The following is a 16,449-nucleotide window of genomic DNA, read 5'->3' on the forward strand; positions in this document are numbered from 1 at the left end:
CTCCTCTAGATTTGGAGTTTCTGATGTGTAAGAAAGTTTGACTGCCACACGTTACTAGCCTCTAGACGTTGCTGGTCACCACCACAGTCCCTACATCTTTCGGTCGAAGATCTAGAGGGGGAAAAGACCACTCCAAAAGTCTAGCTACGACGCCCCTCGACACTTTCATCCTCCGGCTTGTTCCAATGGATGCTCACGACGTAGCTTCTCTGTCTTTGAGGCACACTTCCTCTCTGCTTTTGTGGCATTTCAGTCTCTGCCCTTGTGGCTTGTTTATGCCCATTTAGGTGCTTGTGATGCAATATGCATTTTACATATCTTCTAGGCTTATTACTTGTTGTTATATTTATAACATTTTTTCTAAGGTTTTCTTAGGCTTAACCTATACCTTAGCTTGGATGGCCCTACCATTATATATAACAAATTGGCCAAATTCCTCTCTTTTGTTTTGGATGTTTATATTCAAATCTTCTATGTCAGCATACGTCTATCTTTCTGTATTTTTTTTTTTAATTTTTGGTTGTGTTTTTGCATCTTTACTTCTCAATAAATGAAGTATTGTTTCTTATAAAAAAAAAATAAATTGGTGTCATTTTGTGAATTTATATTTTTGGGGGTTTCTAGAAAAAAAGAGGTGTTTTTTCAGAGGTATGTAAATTAATTGTAAGCATGGAGGATGATATCTGCACAGGGCACAAACAAAAATCCAAGAAGCATGGTTAAAAAAAATTAAAAAAAAAAAAAAAAAAATTTTTTTAAAAAAACCAATCAATCAAATGCACGTAAAAAACAAGGAACTGTCCTTCAGGTCAAACATTTTTTGGTTTTTGTTCCTAATAGGCTAATATACCTGAAGCATGACGCAGAAACATGTTGGGCTTCTTTCTGAAAACATGGTGGATCTCCAACCGTAGGACGGCAATATCTGAAGATGCAAGTGGTGGTAGTGGGCCCAGGCAATGATTGGATGAATTGGCCCACCAAGTCCAGCTAGCACCCACCAACTGCCAGCCTTGCACTTAGCAGCACCACTTGCCTCTGAGAAGATAAAGAAATCCCATTAGAATGGATCAAATCAGACCAAGCTCATCAGTCTTCTCACTTCCCAGTATCAAGGATTTAAAGGTATTCTAATTTTGGATAGAAAGGATCTGAAAATATTGATCATTGCGAATGGAAGCTCTTAGTTTCTATGTTGGAGTCATGGGTAATTTTACTTATCTCACTGTGATTTTCAATCCCTGCAACCAGTACTTTGTCTTAAGACTACTCAAATTAATTAAGCTTTTGAGTTTCTTCTGCAGGCAACTTAATTACTATTCTACTTTTCCTTTCTCCTGTGTAAGTTTCATTTTAACTCTCTTTTGCTTCTTTCTTTGAGGGAGCTGAGGGTAATCCAACTGCGTCTATCAGATATGGAGTAGGATTAGATGTTAAAATTTAAAAACCCAGAAGGGTTGATGCATTTGCAGGAGATCTCTAATGGTGTGGGTATATGAACTAAAAGTGATTAAAATGTGCATTTGATGAAACATAACAGAAAGACGTTTTGGAGAATAGTGAAGAACGGATCGACAGAAGAATTTGATAGCCTTCCTTACATCTGCACTTTGCTCAATACCGGACTTTGGACTTACTATAGCATCATCAAGCATGGTAGACTTCTTGTTGCCACCATCAATATTTTCGGCGATCTGGTCGAAGCCATTTATGTTGTTCTGTTCCTCATGTATGCACCTCCAAGGATTAAGGTACCTGCAGCTCCTGCTTCTCTACTTCACAGGAAACGCTTATAATTATAATAAGCAATCTTCTTATAATACTTAAAAAGAGTGATCTAATTATCTTTCTACAGGCAAAGACAACGACTCTTCTGCTGGTCATGGATTTTGGATTTCTGGCAGCAGTGATTCTGGTAACCCAAATCGGAATGCATGGAGATAAGCGGACTGATGTAGTAGGGTTCATATGTGCAGCTTTCAACATAGTTATGTATGGTTCACCTCTTGCAGTCATGGTAAGTGCATCTCAGTATTGACCTTTTCGTCATAAGAACCTGAGAAATTAAATCTCATGGTGTGCACTGTTTGGGAAGGCTGCATAGGAGTATTGCTCCCCCCTCCAGTTTTTTTTGAAAAGAAAAAAAATCTTGTGTGGATACCTTCGGCACCAGGTTTGCCCTTTCTAGCATCCCAATTGTCTGCAAAAATGGGCTGAGTACCGCGTTCAAATCATCTCCCCATCGATGGACCAAATACTGGTCCCTAGGTGGTTCTTCACCACAAAATTGGCATGGGTCTCATATCTGAATAACAATAAAAAAATTAGTGGAACCCCTGTAGGTCTCACATGCCCCACCTAATTTTGTGGCAAAGAATCGTTAAAGGAGCAGTCTATGCTTCCCCGAAGGGAAGGTGATTCGGACTCCCCAATAGTGGGATAGATCCTTGCCATCGAATCCTAGCCAGGTCAATGTTCGTTGTAGACGATTAGGATATTAATTGAACCAATCATCCCTTACAATCAACGGAATTTGAAACATTACTCTTGATCTTGAATAAGTTTGATATGAACAGATTCATCCTTGAGACTTAGGAGTTTGGATCCTCTACCACAGGAAATAAATTATCCAATACATATGGTTATATTCATTTTTTTTTTGGTAAATCATATGGTTATATTCATGAAAAATGTTTAATCTAAAAACAAATCATTTGAATTCTTACATTTTGAGAATTTTCTTTATACTAAATATTTTGATTTTAGATTGGATACATATCATGAATCTAACCATGTGGGGTAAAAAAATTTCTCTCCATATGGATGAAGGACGCAAATTCAAGATGACTTGAAGGGTTGAAGGGTATTGATAATGAAAAAAAAAATTTGATGCTACACGGATTGCAGAAATATTCTTATAGCTATCCGGCATCAGATCTAGAAATGTAGTTTTACTTTCCCTTTGGGCTCACACATATATCCTTTTAGGTATTACAAGTGACATATCCTTTTAGATTCTTTTTATTCAAACTTTAATCCAAGTCTTGACTACTAAACTCATGTTTATATCAAAAAATTATTGTAGAAAATAGTGGCAACCACAAAGAGTGTGGAGTACATGCCTTTCTTGTTGTCTTTCTTTGTGTTCGTGAATGGTGGGATTTGGACTCTCTATGCAGTTCTTGTACAAGACATTTTCCTCATAGTAAGTTCTTGAAACTCATATTTTTCCTATATTTATTTTCACTTGGCATTGATAAAACACACACATAACTGTTGGGAATGGATGCACAACCACAAAAAACAACACAAACAAAACATACTCATCATTGCAAGAAATTTAAATTGTCTACCTCCACTAGAGAGATAAAGAGATTTTACTATTTTCAAAAAAATATCACCACTCTCACACCTTATAAAGTGTTATCATTTGTCTACTTTCTTAATTAGATTATCTACAAAGACTATTTATATTAAAACCCGAATCCTTGTATGATTACAATTCTACAACAACAATTAGCAAGCCTTTCCCACCAAATGGGGGGACTCCATCTTTTCGGGGCATGCAATACAAGGAAGTACATATCATTTCTCACCACTTTTCCTAAGGTTATCTTAAGTCTACTCTAGCTCTTCTAGTTCCTTCAATATGATTTCAATTCTATGCTTGTACTAATAATTGACTCAGAAACTCGTTCCAATTACAAATATAGCTGAACTCTAATTATATGGCATACCCAAATCCAATAATTTTCATCTTGGCTTGAATTCTACATATCATCTTAAAGAAGACCAATGTTGATGTCCAATATACAATTGCCTATGTCTTAGTGTATCCGTCACACCTGATTGCATGACCCACATCCCCTCTAAGGATGCCTTTCCTAACTACCATCACCTAGACTAGTATGATGCACACACCCCACCTGGGGCGTGTTGTACAACTCATCACTGTCGTATAATGTGACGTAGTTCCGCATTTCTTATTATTGCAGCCTACTTCAAAATGTTTCTGTCACTCACCAAATTCAAAGCAAAAGCAGCTTTTTTTTAAATTTGTCATTGTTCAGCGTCTAAACAACCTGATGATTCTATCTATCTATACCCCTTGCTCGAGGTTCAACTTGAGCTCCACGTGTTTTGATACTCTTTGTAAGCTTCTATAATTTTTTGAAACTATTAATTCTCTTATAATTTTTTGATCATCTTTTCTTATAATTATAACTATTAATACTCTTGAAATCTTGAGAATTCTACCTTTATGAATATTTGAAACCTGATGATGAATTAGAAGAATATCTACTGCATCATCACTCTAGGATCCATTTAAGACAAGAGCTGATGAAATTTCATTATCCTTTTTTTTCTTCTTGTTTATCTAATTTATGCCTCATGTACCTTTATTAACTTAAATAATCTGTCCGTGGACTTTCGTACGAACCTAGAAGATTATTAATAACGATACAAAATCTCTTTTATCCGTCATTTTCTATGAGTCCAAAATGCCAAAAACCCTTATAATATTAATTTTTTATTTAAACCTTTGCACAAAATCTTATGAAAGCAATTTTTTAGAAACCAATTCGATAGAAAACAAACCTTTTTCTTTTCTTGGTTCCCCACTTCCACCTTCAAGACGTCCCCACTTCCTAAGAACTTCTCTTCTTTTATTTTGAAAACAATGGTTACTGTCTCTAAAGAGTAATTATTAGTTTATTACCCTATTTCTCTTTCCACCAATCTCAAACAAGAATCGTTCCACTTCTTTTCACTCATGATTTCCTATAATCGTTTCCGGTTTACGCTCCTTTTTCTTTCTTTCTTTCTTCGTGATCAAACAAGTGTTTTTCCTTTTTCATGGTCTAAGTGTCTAACAACCGATCAACTAACCCCTCTCGCTCTCTTTTTTATTTTTTTGGAAAAAAGAATAAGAAACAGTCTTGCCATTTTTAATATCAGAGAATCGTATCTTAGATTTATATCTCAAAGTTTTCTTAGTTTCACTTGCATTGTTCCTCTACATCATGAATCTTCGTGCACCTCTTATAACAATTCATTGAATCTCATTATGATAACATTTTTTAGAGATTAATACACAACCACCAAGAAAAGCACCAAAGATTGCACTTTTTTTCTGAGAAACTTCACTTGTCACACTTTACAAATGGTATACATCCCTCTTATTTCTGAAAATTTTCATAATTTTTTTTTTGTTTGTCAACCCTGGTTTCCAAGGCTTTGCCCCGACTAATCAGGTGTTTGATCGGGTCGCACACCTGGCTGTGGTGGGTGAGTCTCCCAGCAGGAATTTTTTGCATTCACAAGGTGTTTGATCGGGTCGCAAACCTGGCTTAAGCGGATCAAGCTGCTTACCACTTGGACCAATACAAATACAATTTTGCTCATGTACTAGTGATTGACCCAAAAATCAGCTCCAGTTATAAATACAATCAAACTCTAATTATATAAACCTCGAGAATACAAAACATACACAAACCATACAATTACAATAAAAGAAAATTATTTGTGTGCATAACTTATGTTGGTCTTTCTATCTAGGGTTTTTAGGTTCAAGCCTTCTTGTTCGCATACCAGTAAAAACTAGGAAATCAGCCCAGTAAAGGGCCATACCAAACCCATCAAAATCAAAATTGGATTCAACCAAAAGATATGATTTTTCAATTTGACCTGGTAGCGCACATTTGGAATCCATTAGACATGAGAAGTGCTTGGCAGAATTCTATTTTCGGCTTTCCTGGTTCATGATGGTGATCAATAATGTCTTTTAATTGAGCAGGTACCAAATGGGTTGGGATTCATTTTGGGAACAGCACAGCTAATTCTCTATGCCATCTACAGAAATCCCAGAAAGTCGAAGAACAGAATAGAAAGGCTCGACGAAGGATGGCAACAACACGAACATCTCATTTCCCCTTCGGATCAGGTTGAAAATCCTTAATAACAGACAAAGAGGGAGACTTTCTTTGGTTTAATTGTTATCAATGAGCAATTATATTTGCTTAATTAACTTCATTATAGATAAAATGTGTGGTATCTATTCTTATTTGAGACCTTTGCGGTCCCTACGGGCCCTCGCCCGTGGCGGAAGAGAGAATTAGCATATGCAAAGGTGATATTTTTCTATAAAAAAAGTAAAAAGAGCTTAGTTGGTAAAAGACCAATGCTTTCACATAGAAAGTCAGAGTTTGAATCTCTTGGAGCCAAGGGCGAAGCTCCGCTTATATTAAATGTCAACTACTGTTACAAACCACAGCCTCCACCTTCACCTATGGACATTCACCCACCACTATCCCCAGCTCCGAACAATTTTTCAAGATGTTCGAAACAGTATTCCGCTCCATGGGAATAAACAGAAAACCTCAGTTTCTTTGAGTAGATGATTAAGTGGACCAAAACCAAAAGCTAATCCTTGAACCTGTGCTATTTCTGTCCAATCAATTTGGAACCCTAGAATCTTTCTCTTCCCCTTGCGTTCACAAGCTTCAACAAAATATCCAATAAAGCTCTGAAAGTTTACTTTGACCTTTAGCGACTATCTCACTGATAAAAACTCTCCAATCTATAATTAAGTTTTTTTTTTTTTTGTTTTGGCAAGAAGAACAAATCTTCATTCAAAGAAACTGAAAAAGATACTGGAGCACACAAAAGAAGAAAAATACAAAAACACACCAAAAGAAAAGATAAATGCATACAAACACAAGGTTCGAATAGAACACCCGAAACCAAGGAGAAGAATTGACCAGACTATCATACATGTAATAGATAGGGTTTACTAGGTTAAGGCATGGGTCAAGCCCAATAAAACCTTAGAACATGCCACAAAGGCGGAGACATACATGCCATAGACGCTGAAAGATAACATGCCAAAGGGGTAAAGAAGCTTCAGTGGAAATGCCTACTAGATTGAGTTGGAAGAGCGGATGGGCAAGTCCTTTGGCAACAGTGACTTTGTCGGTGCTAGATCTGTGATCAGATGAAGTTACGGGAGACGTTCGCAGCAGAAAAATAACCAGATCCGAGAGAGAACAACCAAATCTATGCACAAACAAATGCAGAACCTGCGATATGTGCCACAATATGGCCATCTTGATCACTATTTGATCAATGCACAGCAGTGCCAAAATCTTCCCAACAAACCAAAGCAACTCGAACAACATAGATAGCCGATTGCAAAGTAGTTTGGGGGGGGGGGGGGGGGGGGGGAAGAAAGAAAAAGGAAAACCAAAAGAAGAGGGAAAAACAGAGAAAAAGGCATGAGGGGAGAAGAAAAGAAAGAAGCGATAGAGAAATGGAGGAAAAGGGGAAGGTGGAGAGATAGAGGCAGAGGACCACTGGTGCTCTCCACCTCAAAACAAGGCCTCCACTTGGGTGGTTAGAGCCAAAGAGAGGCGAGAGCGAAATGTGGGGAAGAGGGTTGCTGGGAAGCTTCCGACGCCTCTAGTTAGGCTTCTGCTTGGAAAGCACCTGTGAAATTGCCTTTTGCAATTTGCTTTTTCGTTGTTGCTTCTCTCTCCATGTAGTTAAGGTTTTCCAACCCATAATTAAGTTCCATGATTGTGAAGAAATTTTAAAAGAGAAATCAAAATTGAACCCTATGGTCACTTGGTGCCATTGACCGAAATTTGGCGGGTGTGAGTGGTGGTTTCCAGAGAGATGGATGGTGGTATTTTTGGCGAGGTTTAGAAAGAAGTTTGGGATAATTATTGTAGTCCCCCTGTAGTTTGATTTTATTACTAATAAAACCATGTTCTTTACGAAATTTCTGTTGCCACCTTTCTTATAACGGTGTTAAGTAGCCGTTAAGTTTGAATATGTAATATCTAATTTGCCCTTCATTAAAATTAAGAAATCAAAAGATGGATTAAATGTCAATTTTTCCCTAAATTTTTTTTTTTTGAATTAATGAAATGGGCAAAATCCAAATCCAATTCATTTTCCCACCTTCACTAAACTTCATTTATTGTGAATTCATTTATTTTGAATTAAAGAAATGGGCAAAATCCAAATCCAAAGCTATAAACTTCATTTATTTTGAATTAAGGAAATGGGCAAAATCCAAATCCGATTTGGTTTCCCACCTTCATTGAACTTCATTTATTTTGAATTAAAGAAATGAGCAAAAACCAAATTGGTCCAAATCCAATTTGGTTTTCCACCTTCACTAAACTTTAATTATTTTGAAAATATTTTAGGTGATATTCAGTTTCCAATTTGAGTTGAATTCGATTTTCCTTCCTCTTCTATTTCTATTTGAATTTTATGGAATCATTTTTTTTTATTCGATTGTTTTTTTTAAGAAAAAAATAGATTATACTTATTTTTTTTCTCCACAGTTAATTAAGGATACTACTATAACTTGACAAAAGGGTAAATATGTAAAGAGATAAGTATAAGGGTATTTTGGGGTTTTTGAGAAAATATAAAGATACCACATCATTAGTAAACTAACGGAACTTAACGGTAGGGGGGCACTAGTAATTGTGGACAAAGTTAAAGGTTGAATTAGCAATTTTGAAAAGTACATTAAATACAAAAGTAATAAAATCAAAGTACAATGGGTCAATAGTAATTATCCCAAGAAGTTTTCCTATTTAAGGATTGGGCATGTAATGACAATGATGAGGGCATTATATCATAACTCTATACATAAGGATAAATGGTATTTTAATTTCAAATTGTGAATTAGAAGGTTATTCTATAATTGTAGAAAACCAATAATTTTTAAAATCAAGTCAAATTGGGTCACTAGTAATTTTTTTCATTTAAGGGAGCTACCTAGAGTTTCACCACATGTAAGTAGGTCAACCGTAAAAAAACTCTTAATTATATTCGCCATGAGTTGGTTTTAGTTGTGAAAATGATGAGTCTCCTGTTCTTCTGACTGTGGCTTCCGACATCATTCATTCTTTTCTACATGTTTTCTTAAGAAGCACACGGATTTAATCCATGGTCAGGAATAAACTAGATGAGTAGATGGTGTAGCCAGCATCCAATGGCCAGCTGAATTGTTCTAATGGCACAAAACAAAAGCAAAATCAGACTTTTGCTTGAAAGAGACATAATTGATCGATGTCCTTTGAGGGGGAATATGGTGTTGATTGTGATTGGACCAACAATCGTTTTTAGAAACCTTTTATTTTTTGTTTTTTATCTCCTGATCTTTAGATAATTTTGTTACAATCCACAAGCAAGAATGTGTGGGCAGAAGGGAAGAATTGAAGATACACATAACAAAATAATAATACAATCGGAGAAAATTCAGTAGAATTTAAGGTTGGTCTGGAAAGTTCTACAGATGACACATTGGTGAACAGGTGGGCCCCTAAAACTCTTATGGCCATTTAATTTAAGAAATTAGTAATAGGTATTTTCTTTTAATCAAATTCGAATGCAACAAAAGAAAAATGAAAGTTGTTGAGGTTGATTTTACGAATTTGTGCTATTGAGGTTTGTACCATTAACCTTCGCATAGACCTTTCTTTCTATCTTTCAAACAAATTTGAATTTTTCTGGAGACCATGACAATAAGAAGAGGGGCTAGGGTTAAGGTTTAGAATCAAACCTTGATTTTCTGGATTGCGTCAAAAAAAGTTAATGACATGTAACTTAACGGGGTCTACTCTTCATGCTGCAACACTAGCGGTGGAGAGATCTTGGCGATTCCACCACCTCTGTTAAATTCTTTCTAAAACAACTAACCCAAAAAGTGTTTTTGACAGCCAACATTAAACTTTGGAAACCAAAGAACTCAATGAAATGCTAGATCAAACATTTTCCACCTTAGGAAACATTAACCATTTATTAATGTTATTATCTTGGTTTCCTCCCATATCCTACTACCATCCAATTGAATATTGCATCCATGATTATTCATGACGATAGTTGGGGTTTTATGTTAGGATGAAAGAAAGCATAATTATTTTATGCAACTGATCAATATCATGCAAAGTAAGTGTTTTAACCAAAGGATGTCAATCAACCCATTTTTGGTTTTCAAATTGTGTGCAATTTGCATGTTAATAAGGTAAAATCAAACCAAACAGGATAGGATAGGAATCAATTAAAACCAGAATCATTTCGAATAAAATCTAATTTTATAATAATTTCTATTCGTTTGTGATTTGATACAACTTTTTTTTCTTTTTTTCTTTCTTTTCCCCCTTTTCTTTTTTGATGCTGCAAGATGTGGACGTTTCTCCTCTAGATTTGGAGTTTCTGATGTGTAAGAAAGTTTGACTGCCACACGTTATTAGCCTCTAGACGTTGCTGGTCACCACCCACAATCCCTGCATCTTTTGGCCCGAAGATTTGGAGGGGGAAAAGACCCCTCCAAAAGTCTAGCTACGATGACCCTCGACACTTTCATCCTCCGGCTTGTTCCAGTGGATGCTCACGAAGTTGCTTCTTTGTCTTTGTGGCATACTTCCTCTCTGCTTTTGTGGCGTGTCAGTCTCCGCCCTTGTGGCTTGTTTACGCCCATTTAGGTGCTTGTGATGCAAGATGCATTTTATATATCTTCTAGGCTTATTACTTGCTGTTGTATTTATAACATTTTTTCTAAGATTTCTTGGACTTAACTCATACCTTAGCTTGGACGGCCCTACCATTACATATAACAAATTGGCCAAATTCCTCTCTTTTGTTTTGGATGTTTATATTCAAATCTTCTATGTCAGCATACGTCTATCTTTCAGTATTTTTTTTTTTTAATTTTTGGTTGTGTTTTTGCATCTTTACTTCTCAATAAATGAAGTATTGTTTCTTATCAAAAAAAAATAAAAAGTGGGTGTCATTTTGTGAATTTATGTTTTTGGGAGTTTCTAGAAAAAAAAAAAAGAGTGTTTTTTTCAGAGTTATGTAATTAATTGTAAGCATGGAGGATGATATCTGCACAGGGCACAAACAAAAATCCAAGAACCATAGTTAAAAAAGTAAAAAAAATCAATCAATCTAATGCACGTAAAAAACAATGAACTGTCCTTCAGGTCAAACATTTTTTGGTTTTTGTTCCTAATAGGCTAATATACCTGAAGCATGACGCAGAAACATGTTGGGCTTCTTTCTGAAAACATGGTGGATCTCCAACCGTAGGACGGCAATATCTGAAGATGCAAATGGTGGTAGTGGGCCCAGGCAATGATTGGATTAATTGGCCCACCAAGTCCAGCTAGCACTAGGGGTGTAAACGGATCGGATTTGGATCGGATAGTGGTAATACCATATCCGCATCCTATTATATTCGGACGGATTCGGATAATATCCTATCGGATTTCGGAAAGATTTAGCCGGATTCGGATGATAATCGGATAGTTATTTTCTTGAATAAATTATTCTAAATGGCAATGGATATAGATTGAATACAAGTCTACATAGAATATCTATCACTTATTTGTGAGGTTAGGTTTCAAATTAAGAATTTAACAACTAGTAGTTATTTTAGCAAAAATCTAGAAAAATACTCACATATTTCAAGTAAAAATATATAAAAAAGAAAAATAAATCCAAATAAGTAACTAATCGGATAATTTATCGGATAGAAAGGGGTATACCATATCCGCATCCTATTAGTAATCGGACGGATTCGGATACCTCTAAACCGATGCGGATGCGAATTCGGGAGCGGATTTCGGTTATCCATTTACACCATTAGCTAGCACCCACCAACTGCCAGCCTTGCACTTAGCAGCACCACTTGCCTCTGAGAAGACAAAGAAATCCCATTAGAATGGATCAAATCAGACCAAGCTCATCAGTCTTCTCACTTCCCAGTATCAAGGATTTGAAGCTATTCTAATTTTGGGTAGAAAGGATCTCAAAATATTGATCAGTGCGAATGGAAGCTCTTAGTTTCTATGTTGGAGTCATGGGTAATTTTACTTATCTGCCTGTGATCTTTCAATCCCTGCAACCAGTAGTTTGTCTTAAGACTACTCTAATTAATTAAGCTTTTGAGTTTCTTATGCAGGCAACTTCATTACTATTCTACTTTTCCTTTCTCCTGTGTAAGTTTCATTTTAACTCTCTTTTGCTTCTTTCTTTGAGGGAGCTGAGGGTAATCCAACTGGGTCTATCAGATATGGAGTAGGATTAGACGTTAAAATTCAAAAACCCAGAAGGGTTGATGCATTTGCAGGAGATCTAATGGTGGGTATATGAACTAAAAGGGATTAAAATGTGCATTTGATGAATCATAACAGAAAGACGTTTTGGAGAATAGTGAAGAACGGATCGACAGAAGAATTTGATAGCCTTCCTTACATCTGCACTTTGCTCAATACCGGACTTTGGACTTACTATAGCATCATCAAGCATGGTAGACTTCTTGTTGCCACCATCAATATTTTCGGCGATCTGGTCGAAGCCATTTATGTTGTTCTGTTCCTCATGTATGCACCTCCAAGGATTAAGGTACCTGCAGCTCCTGCTTCTCTACTTCACAGGAAACGCTTATAATTATAATAAGCAATCTTCTTATAATACTTAAAAAGAGTGATCTAATTATCTTTCTACAGGCAAAGACAACGACTCTTCTGCTGGTCATGGATTTTGGATTTCTGGCAGCAGTGATTCTGGTAACCCAAATCGGAATGCATGGAGATAAGCGGACTGATGTAGTAGGGTTCATATGTGCAGCTTTCAACATAGTTATGTATGGTTCACCTCTTGCAGTCATGGTAAGTGCATCTCAGTATTGACCTTTTCGTCATAAGAACCTGAGAAATTAAATCTCATGGTGTGCACGGTTTTGGAATTAAGGCTGCATAGGAGTATTGCTCCCCTCCAGCTTTTTTTGACTAAAAAAAAAAAAAACTTCAGCACCAGGTTTGCCCATCTGAGATCCCAATTGTCTGCCAAAAAGGGATTAGTACCCAATAGCGAGTTCAGATCACCTCTCCGTTGGTGGAGCAAATCTGGACCCAAGGCGGCTTCTTCACCACAAAATTGTAGTGGGTCCCATATCTGAATAATAAAAAAATTTAGTCGGACCTCGTAGATTTCACGTGCCCCACTTAATTTTGTGGTGAAGAATCGTTGAAGGAGCAGTCTATGTGCTCACTCGAAGGGAAGGTGATTCAGACTCCCCAATAGTGAGATAGATGCTTGCCATCCAATCCTAGCCTTGTCAATGTTTGGTGTATACGATTAGGATATTAATTGAACCAATCATCCCTTACAATCAACCGAATTTGAAACATTACTCTTGATCTTGAGTAAGTTTGATATGAACAGATTCTTCCTTGAGACTTAGGAGTTTGGATCCTCTACCACAAGGGAATAAATTATCCAATACATATCGTTATATTCATTTTTAATTTTTTTTGGTAAATCATATGATTATATTCATGACAAATGTTTAATCTAAAAACAATTCAGAGAAAATATTTGGATTCTTACATTTTGAGAATTTTCTTTATACTGAATATTCTAATTTTATATTGGATACATATCATGAATCTAACCATGTGGGGTAAAAAAATTTTCTCTCTATATGGATGAAGGACGCAAATTCAAGATGACTTGAAGGGTATTGATAATGAAAAAAAAGTTTGACGCTACACGGATTGCAGAAATATTCTTATAGCTATCCGGCATCAGATCTAGAAATGTAGTTTCACTTTCCCTTTGGGCTCACACATATATCCTTTTAGGTTTTACAAGTGACATATCCTTTTAGATTCTTTTTATTCAAACTTTAATCCAAGTCTTGACTACTAAACTCATGTTTATATCAAAAAATTATTGTAGAAAATAGTGGCAACCACAAAGAGTGTGGAGTACATGCCTTTCTTGTTGTCTTTCTTTGTGTTCGTGAATGGTGGGATTTGGACTCTCTATGCAGTTCTTTTACAAGACATTTTCCTCATAGTAAGTTCTTGAAACTCATATTTTTCTTATATTTATTTTCACTTGGCATTAATAAAACACACACACATAACTGTTGAGAATGGATGCACAACTACAAAGAACAACACAAACAAAACATACTCATTAATGCAAGAAATTTAAATTGTCTACCTCTACCAGAGAGATAAAGAGATTTTACTATTTTCAAAAAAATCTCACCACTTTCACACCTTATAAAATGTTATCATTTGTCTACTTTTTTACCTAAATTATCCCACAGAGAATATTTATATTAAAACCCTAACCCTTGTACGATTACAATTCTACGCTTGTACTAATAATTGACCCAGAAACTTGTTCCAATTACAAATACAGCTGAACTCTAAGTATATGTCATACCCAAATCCAATAATCTTCATCTTGGCTTGAATTCTACTTATCATCTTAAAGAAGACCATTGTTAATGTCTAATACACAATCGCCTTTGTCTTAGTGTATCCATCACACCTGATTGCATGACTCACATCCCCTCTAAGAATGCCTTTCTTGACTACCATCACCTAGACTAGTATGACACACACACCCCACCTGGGGTGTACTGTACAACTCATCACTGTCGTATAATGTGATGTAGTTCCACATTTCCTATTATTGTAGCCCACTTCAAAATATTTCTGTCACTCACCAAATTCAAAGCGAAAGTAGCTTCTTTTTAAATTTGTCATTGTTCAGCGTCTAAACAACCTGATAATTCTATCTATCTATACCCCTTGCTCGAGGTTCAACTTGAGCTCTACCTGTCTCAATACTCCTTGTAAGCTTCTATCATTTTTTAATCATCTTTTCCTATAATTATAACTATTGATACTCTTGAAATTTTGAGAATTCTACTTTAGATGAACATTTGAAATCTGATGATGTTGTTCGAAGGATATCTGCTACTGCATCATCACTCTAGGATCCATTTAAGACAAGAGCTGATGAAATTTCATTATCCTTTTTTTTTTTCTTCTTCTTGTTTATCTAATTTATGACTCCTGTACGTTTATTAATTTAAATAATCTGTCCGTGGACTTTCGTACTAACCTAAAAGATTATTACTAACGATACAAAATCTCTTTTATCCGTCATTTTCATTGAGTCTAAAACGCCCAAAATCCTTATAATATTAAATTTTTATTAGAATCTTTGGACAAAATCCTATGAAAACAATTTATAAGAAACCAATTGGATAGAAAAAAAACTTTTTCTTTTCTTGGTTCTACACTTCCACCTTCAAGACGTCCCCACTACCAAAGAACTTTCTTTTATTTTTCTCTAAAGATTAATTATTACCCTTTTTATCTTTCCACCAATCTCAAACAAGAATCGTTCCACTTCTTTTCACTCATGATTTCTTATAATCGTTTCAGTTATTTAGTTTTTTTTTTTTTTTTTAATTCACTGAATCTCATTAATAATAACATTTTTTTAAAGATGAATACGCAATTATAAGGAAAAACACCCAAGAATTTAATGTTGTTCAACAAGATTGTTTACTTCCACCAAAGAAAAAGAGATTGCACTATTTTCTGAGAAACTTCACTTATCACACTTTACAAATGGTATCCATCCCTCTTATTTATGGAAAATTTTATAACTTTAATCTCCATACAAATACAATTTTACTCATCTACCAATTCCAGTTATAAATAAAATAAAACTCTAATTATATAAACCTGAAGAATACAAAACATACACAAACCCAACAATTACAATAAAAGAAAATTATTTGTGTGAATAACTTATGTTGGTCTTTCCATCTAGGGTTTTAAGATCAAGCCTTTTTGTTTGCATCTTTTTTCTTCAGGACACCCTTAAAAAAATAAGAAAAAGGAAGAACTAGTAAAACCCGATAACAAACCAGTAAAAACTAGGAAATCAGCCCAATAAAATCAAAATTGGATTCAACCAAAAGATATGATTTTTCAATTTAGCCTGGTAGCGCACATTTGGAATCCATTAGACATGAGAAGTGCTTGGCAGAATTCTATTTTCAGCTTTCCTGGTTCATGATGGTGATCAATAATGTCTTTTATTGAGCAGGTACCAAATGGGTTGGGATTCATTTTGGGAACAGCACAGCTAATTCTCTATGCCATCTACAGAAATCCCAGAAAGTCGAAGAACAGAATAGAAAGGCTTGACGAAGGATGGCAACAACATGAACATCTCATTTCCCCTTCGGATCAGGTTGAAAATCCTTAATAACAGACAAAGAGGAGACTTTCTTTGGTTTAATTGTTATCAATGAGCAAATATATTTGCTTAATTAACTTCATTATAGATAAAATGTGTGGAAGAGAGAATTAGCATATGCAAGGGTGGTATTTTTCTATAAAAAAAAGTAAAAAGAGCTTAGTTGGTAAAAGACCAATGCTTTCACATAGAAGGTCAGCGTTTGAATATCTTGGAGCCAAGGGCGAAGCTCCGCTTATATTAAATGCCCACTACTGCCGGAAACCACAGCCTCCACCTTCACCTATGGACATTCACCCACCACTATCCCTAGCTCCAAACAATTTTTCAAGATGTTTGAAACAG

The 16,449-nt window shown here is 35.6% G+C and overlaps 2 protein-coding genes across 2 annotated transcripts; both read left to right on the plus strand.

The window, feature by feature from the left end:
* Positions 1 to 1,173: 1,173 nt before the first annotated feature.
* On the plus strand, positions 1,174 to 5,959 carry LOC149010726 (bidirectional sugar transporter SWEET17-like). The gene is made up of 6 exons (XM_089163925.1): positions 1,174 to 1,207; positions 1,305 to 1,341; positions 1,541 to 1,751; positions 1,856 to 2,017; positions 3,086 to 3,205; positions 5,798 to 5,959. Exons 1-6 carry the CDS (start codon positions 1,174 to 1,176, stop codon positions 5,957 to 5,959), a joined length of 726 nt encoding a protein of 241 aa, XP_089020051.1.
* A 5,895-nt stretch (positions 5,960 to 11,854) lies between these two features.
* LOC149010727 (bidirectional sugar transporter SWEET17-like) lies at positions 11,855 to 16,113 on the plus strand. The gene is made up of 6 exons (XM_089163904.1): positions 11,855 to 11,888; positions 11,987 to 12,023; positions 12,219 to 12,429; positions 12,534 to 12,695; positions 13,768 to 13,887; positions 15,952 to 16,113. The coding sequence occupies exons 1-6, from the start codon at positions 11,855 to 11,857 to the stop codon at positions 16,111 to 16,113; spliced, it is 726 nt and encodes a 241-aa protein (XP_089020030.1).
* Positions 16,114 to 16,449: the final 336 nt, after the last annotated feature.

Source organism: Hakea prostrata, chromosome 7 (assembly GCF_041222555.1).
Source record: "Hakea prostrata isolate BN-2017 chromosome 7, UWA_Hpros_2, whole genome shotgun sequence".
In the NCBI taxonomy this organism is placed as follows: Eukaryota; Viridiplantae; Streptophyta; class Magnoliopsida; order Proteales; family Proteaceae; genus Hakea; species Hakea prostrata.

Bases quoted from the DNA above. Each gene is read 5' to 3' on its own strand.
- LOC149010726 (XM_089163925.1), top strand. From the start codon at position 1,174: ATGGAAGCTCTTAGTTTCTATGTTGGAGTCATGG. The intron at 1,752-1,855 runs GTACCTGCAGCT...ATCTTTCTACAG, and splicing joins ATGCACCTCCAAGGATTAAG to GCAAAGACAACGACTCTTCT. The intron at 2,018-3,085 runs GTAAGTGCATCT...AAATTATTGTAG, and splicing joins GTTCACCTCTTGCAGTCATG to AAAATAGTGGCAACCACAAA.
- LOC149010727 (XM_089163904.1), top strand. From the start codon at position 11,855: ATGGAAGCTCTTAGTTTCTATGTTGGAGTCATGG. The intron at 12,024-12,218 runs GTAAGTTTCATT...GAATCATAACAG, and splicing joins CTACTTTTCCTTTCTCCTGT to AAAGACGTTTTGGAGAATAG. The intron at 12,696-13,767 runs GTAAGTGCATCT...AAATTATTGTAG, and splicing joins GTTCACCTCTTGCAGTCATG to AAAATAGTGGCAACCACAAA.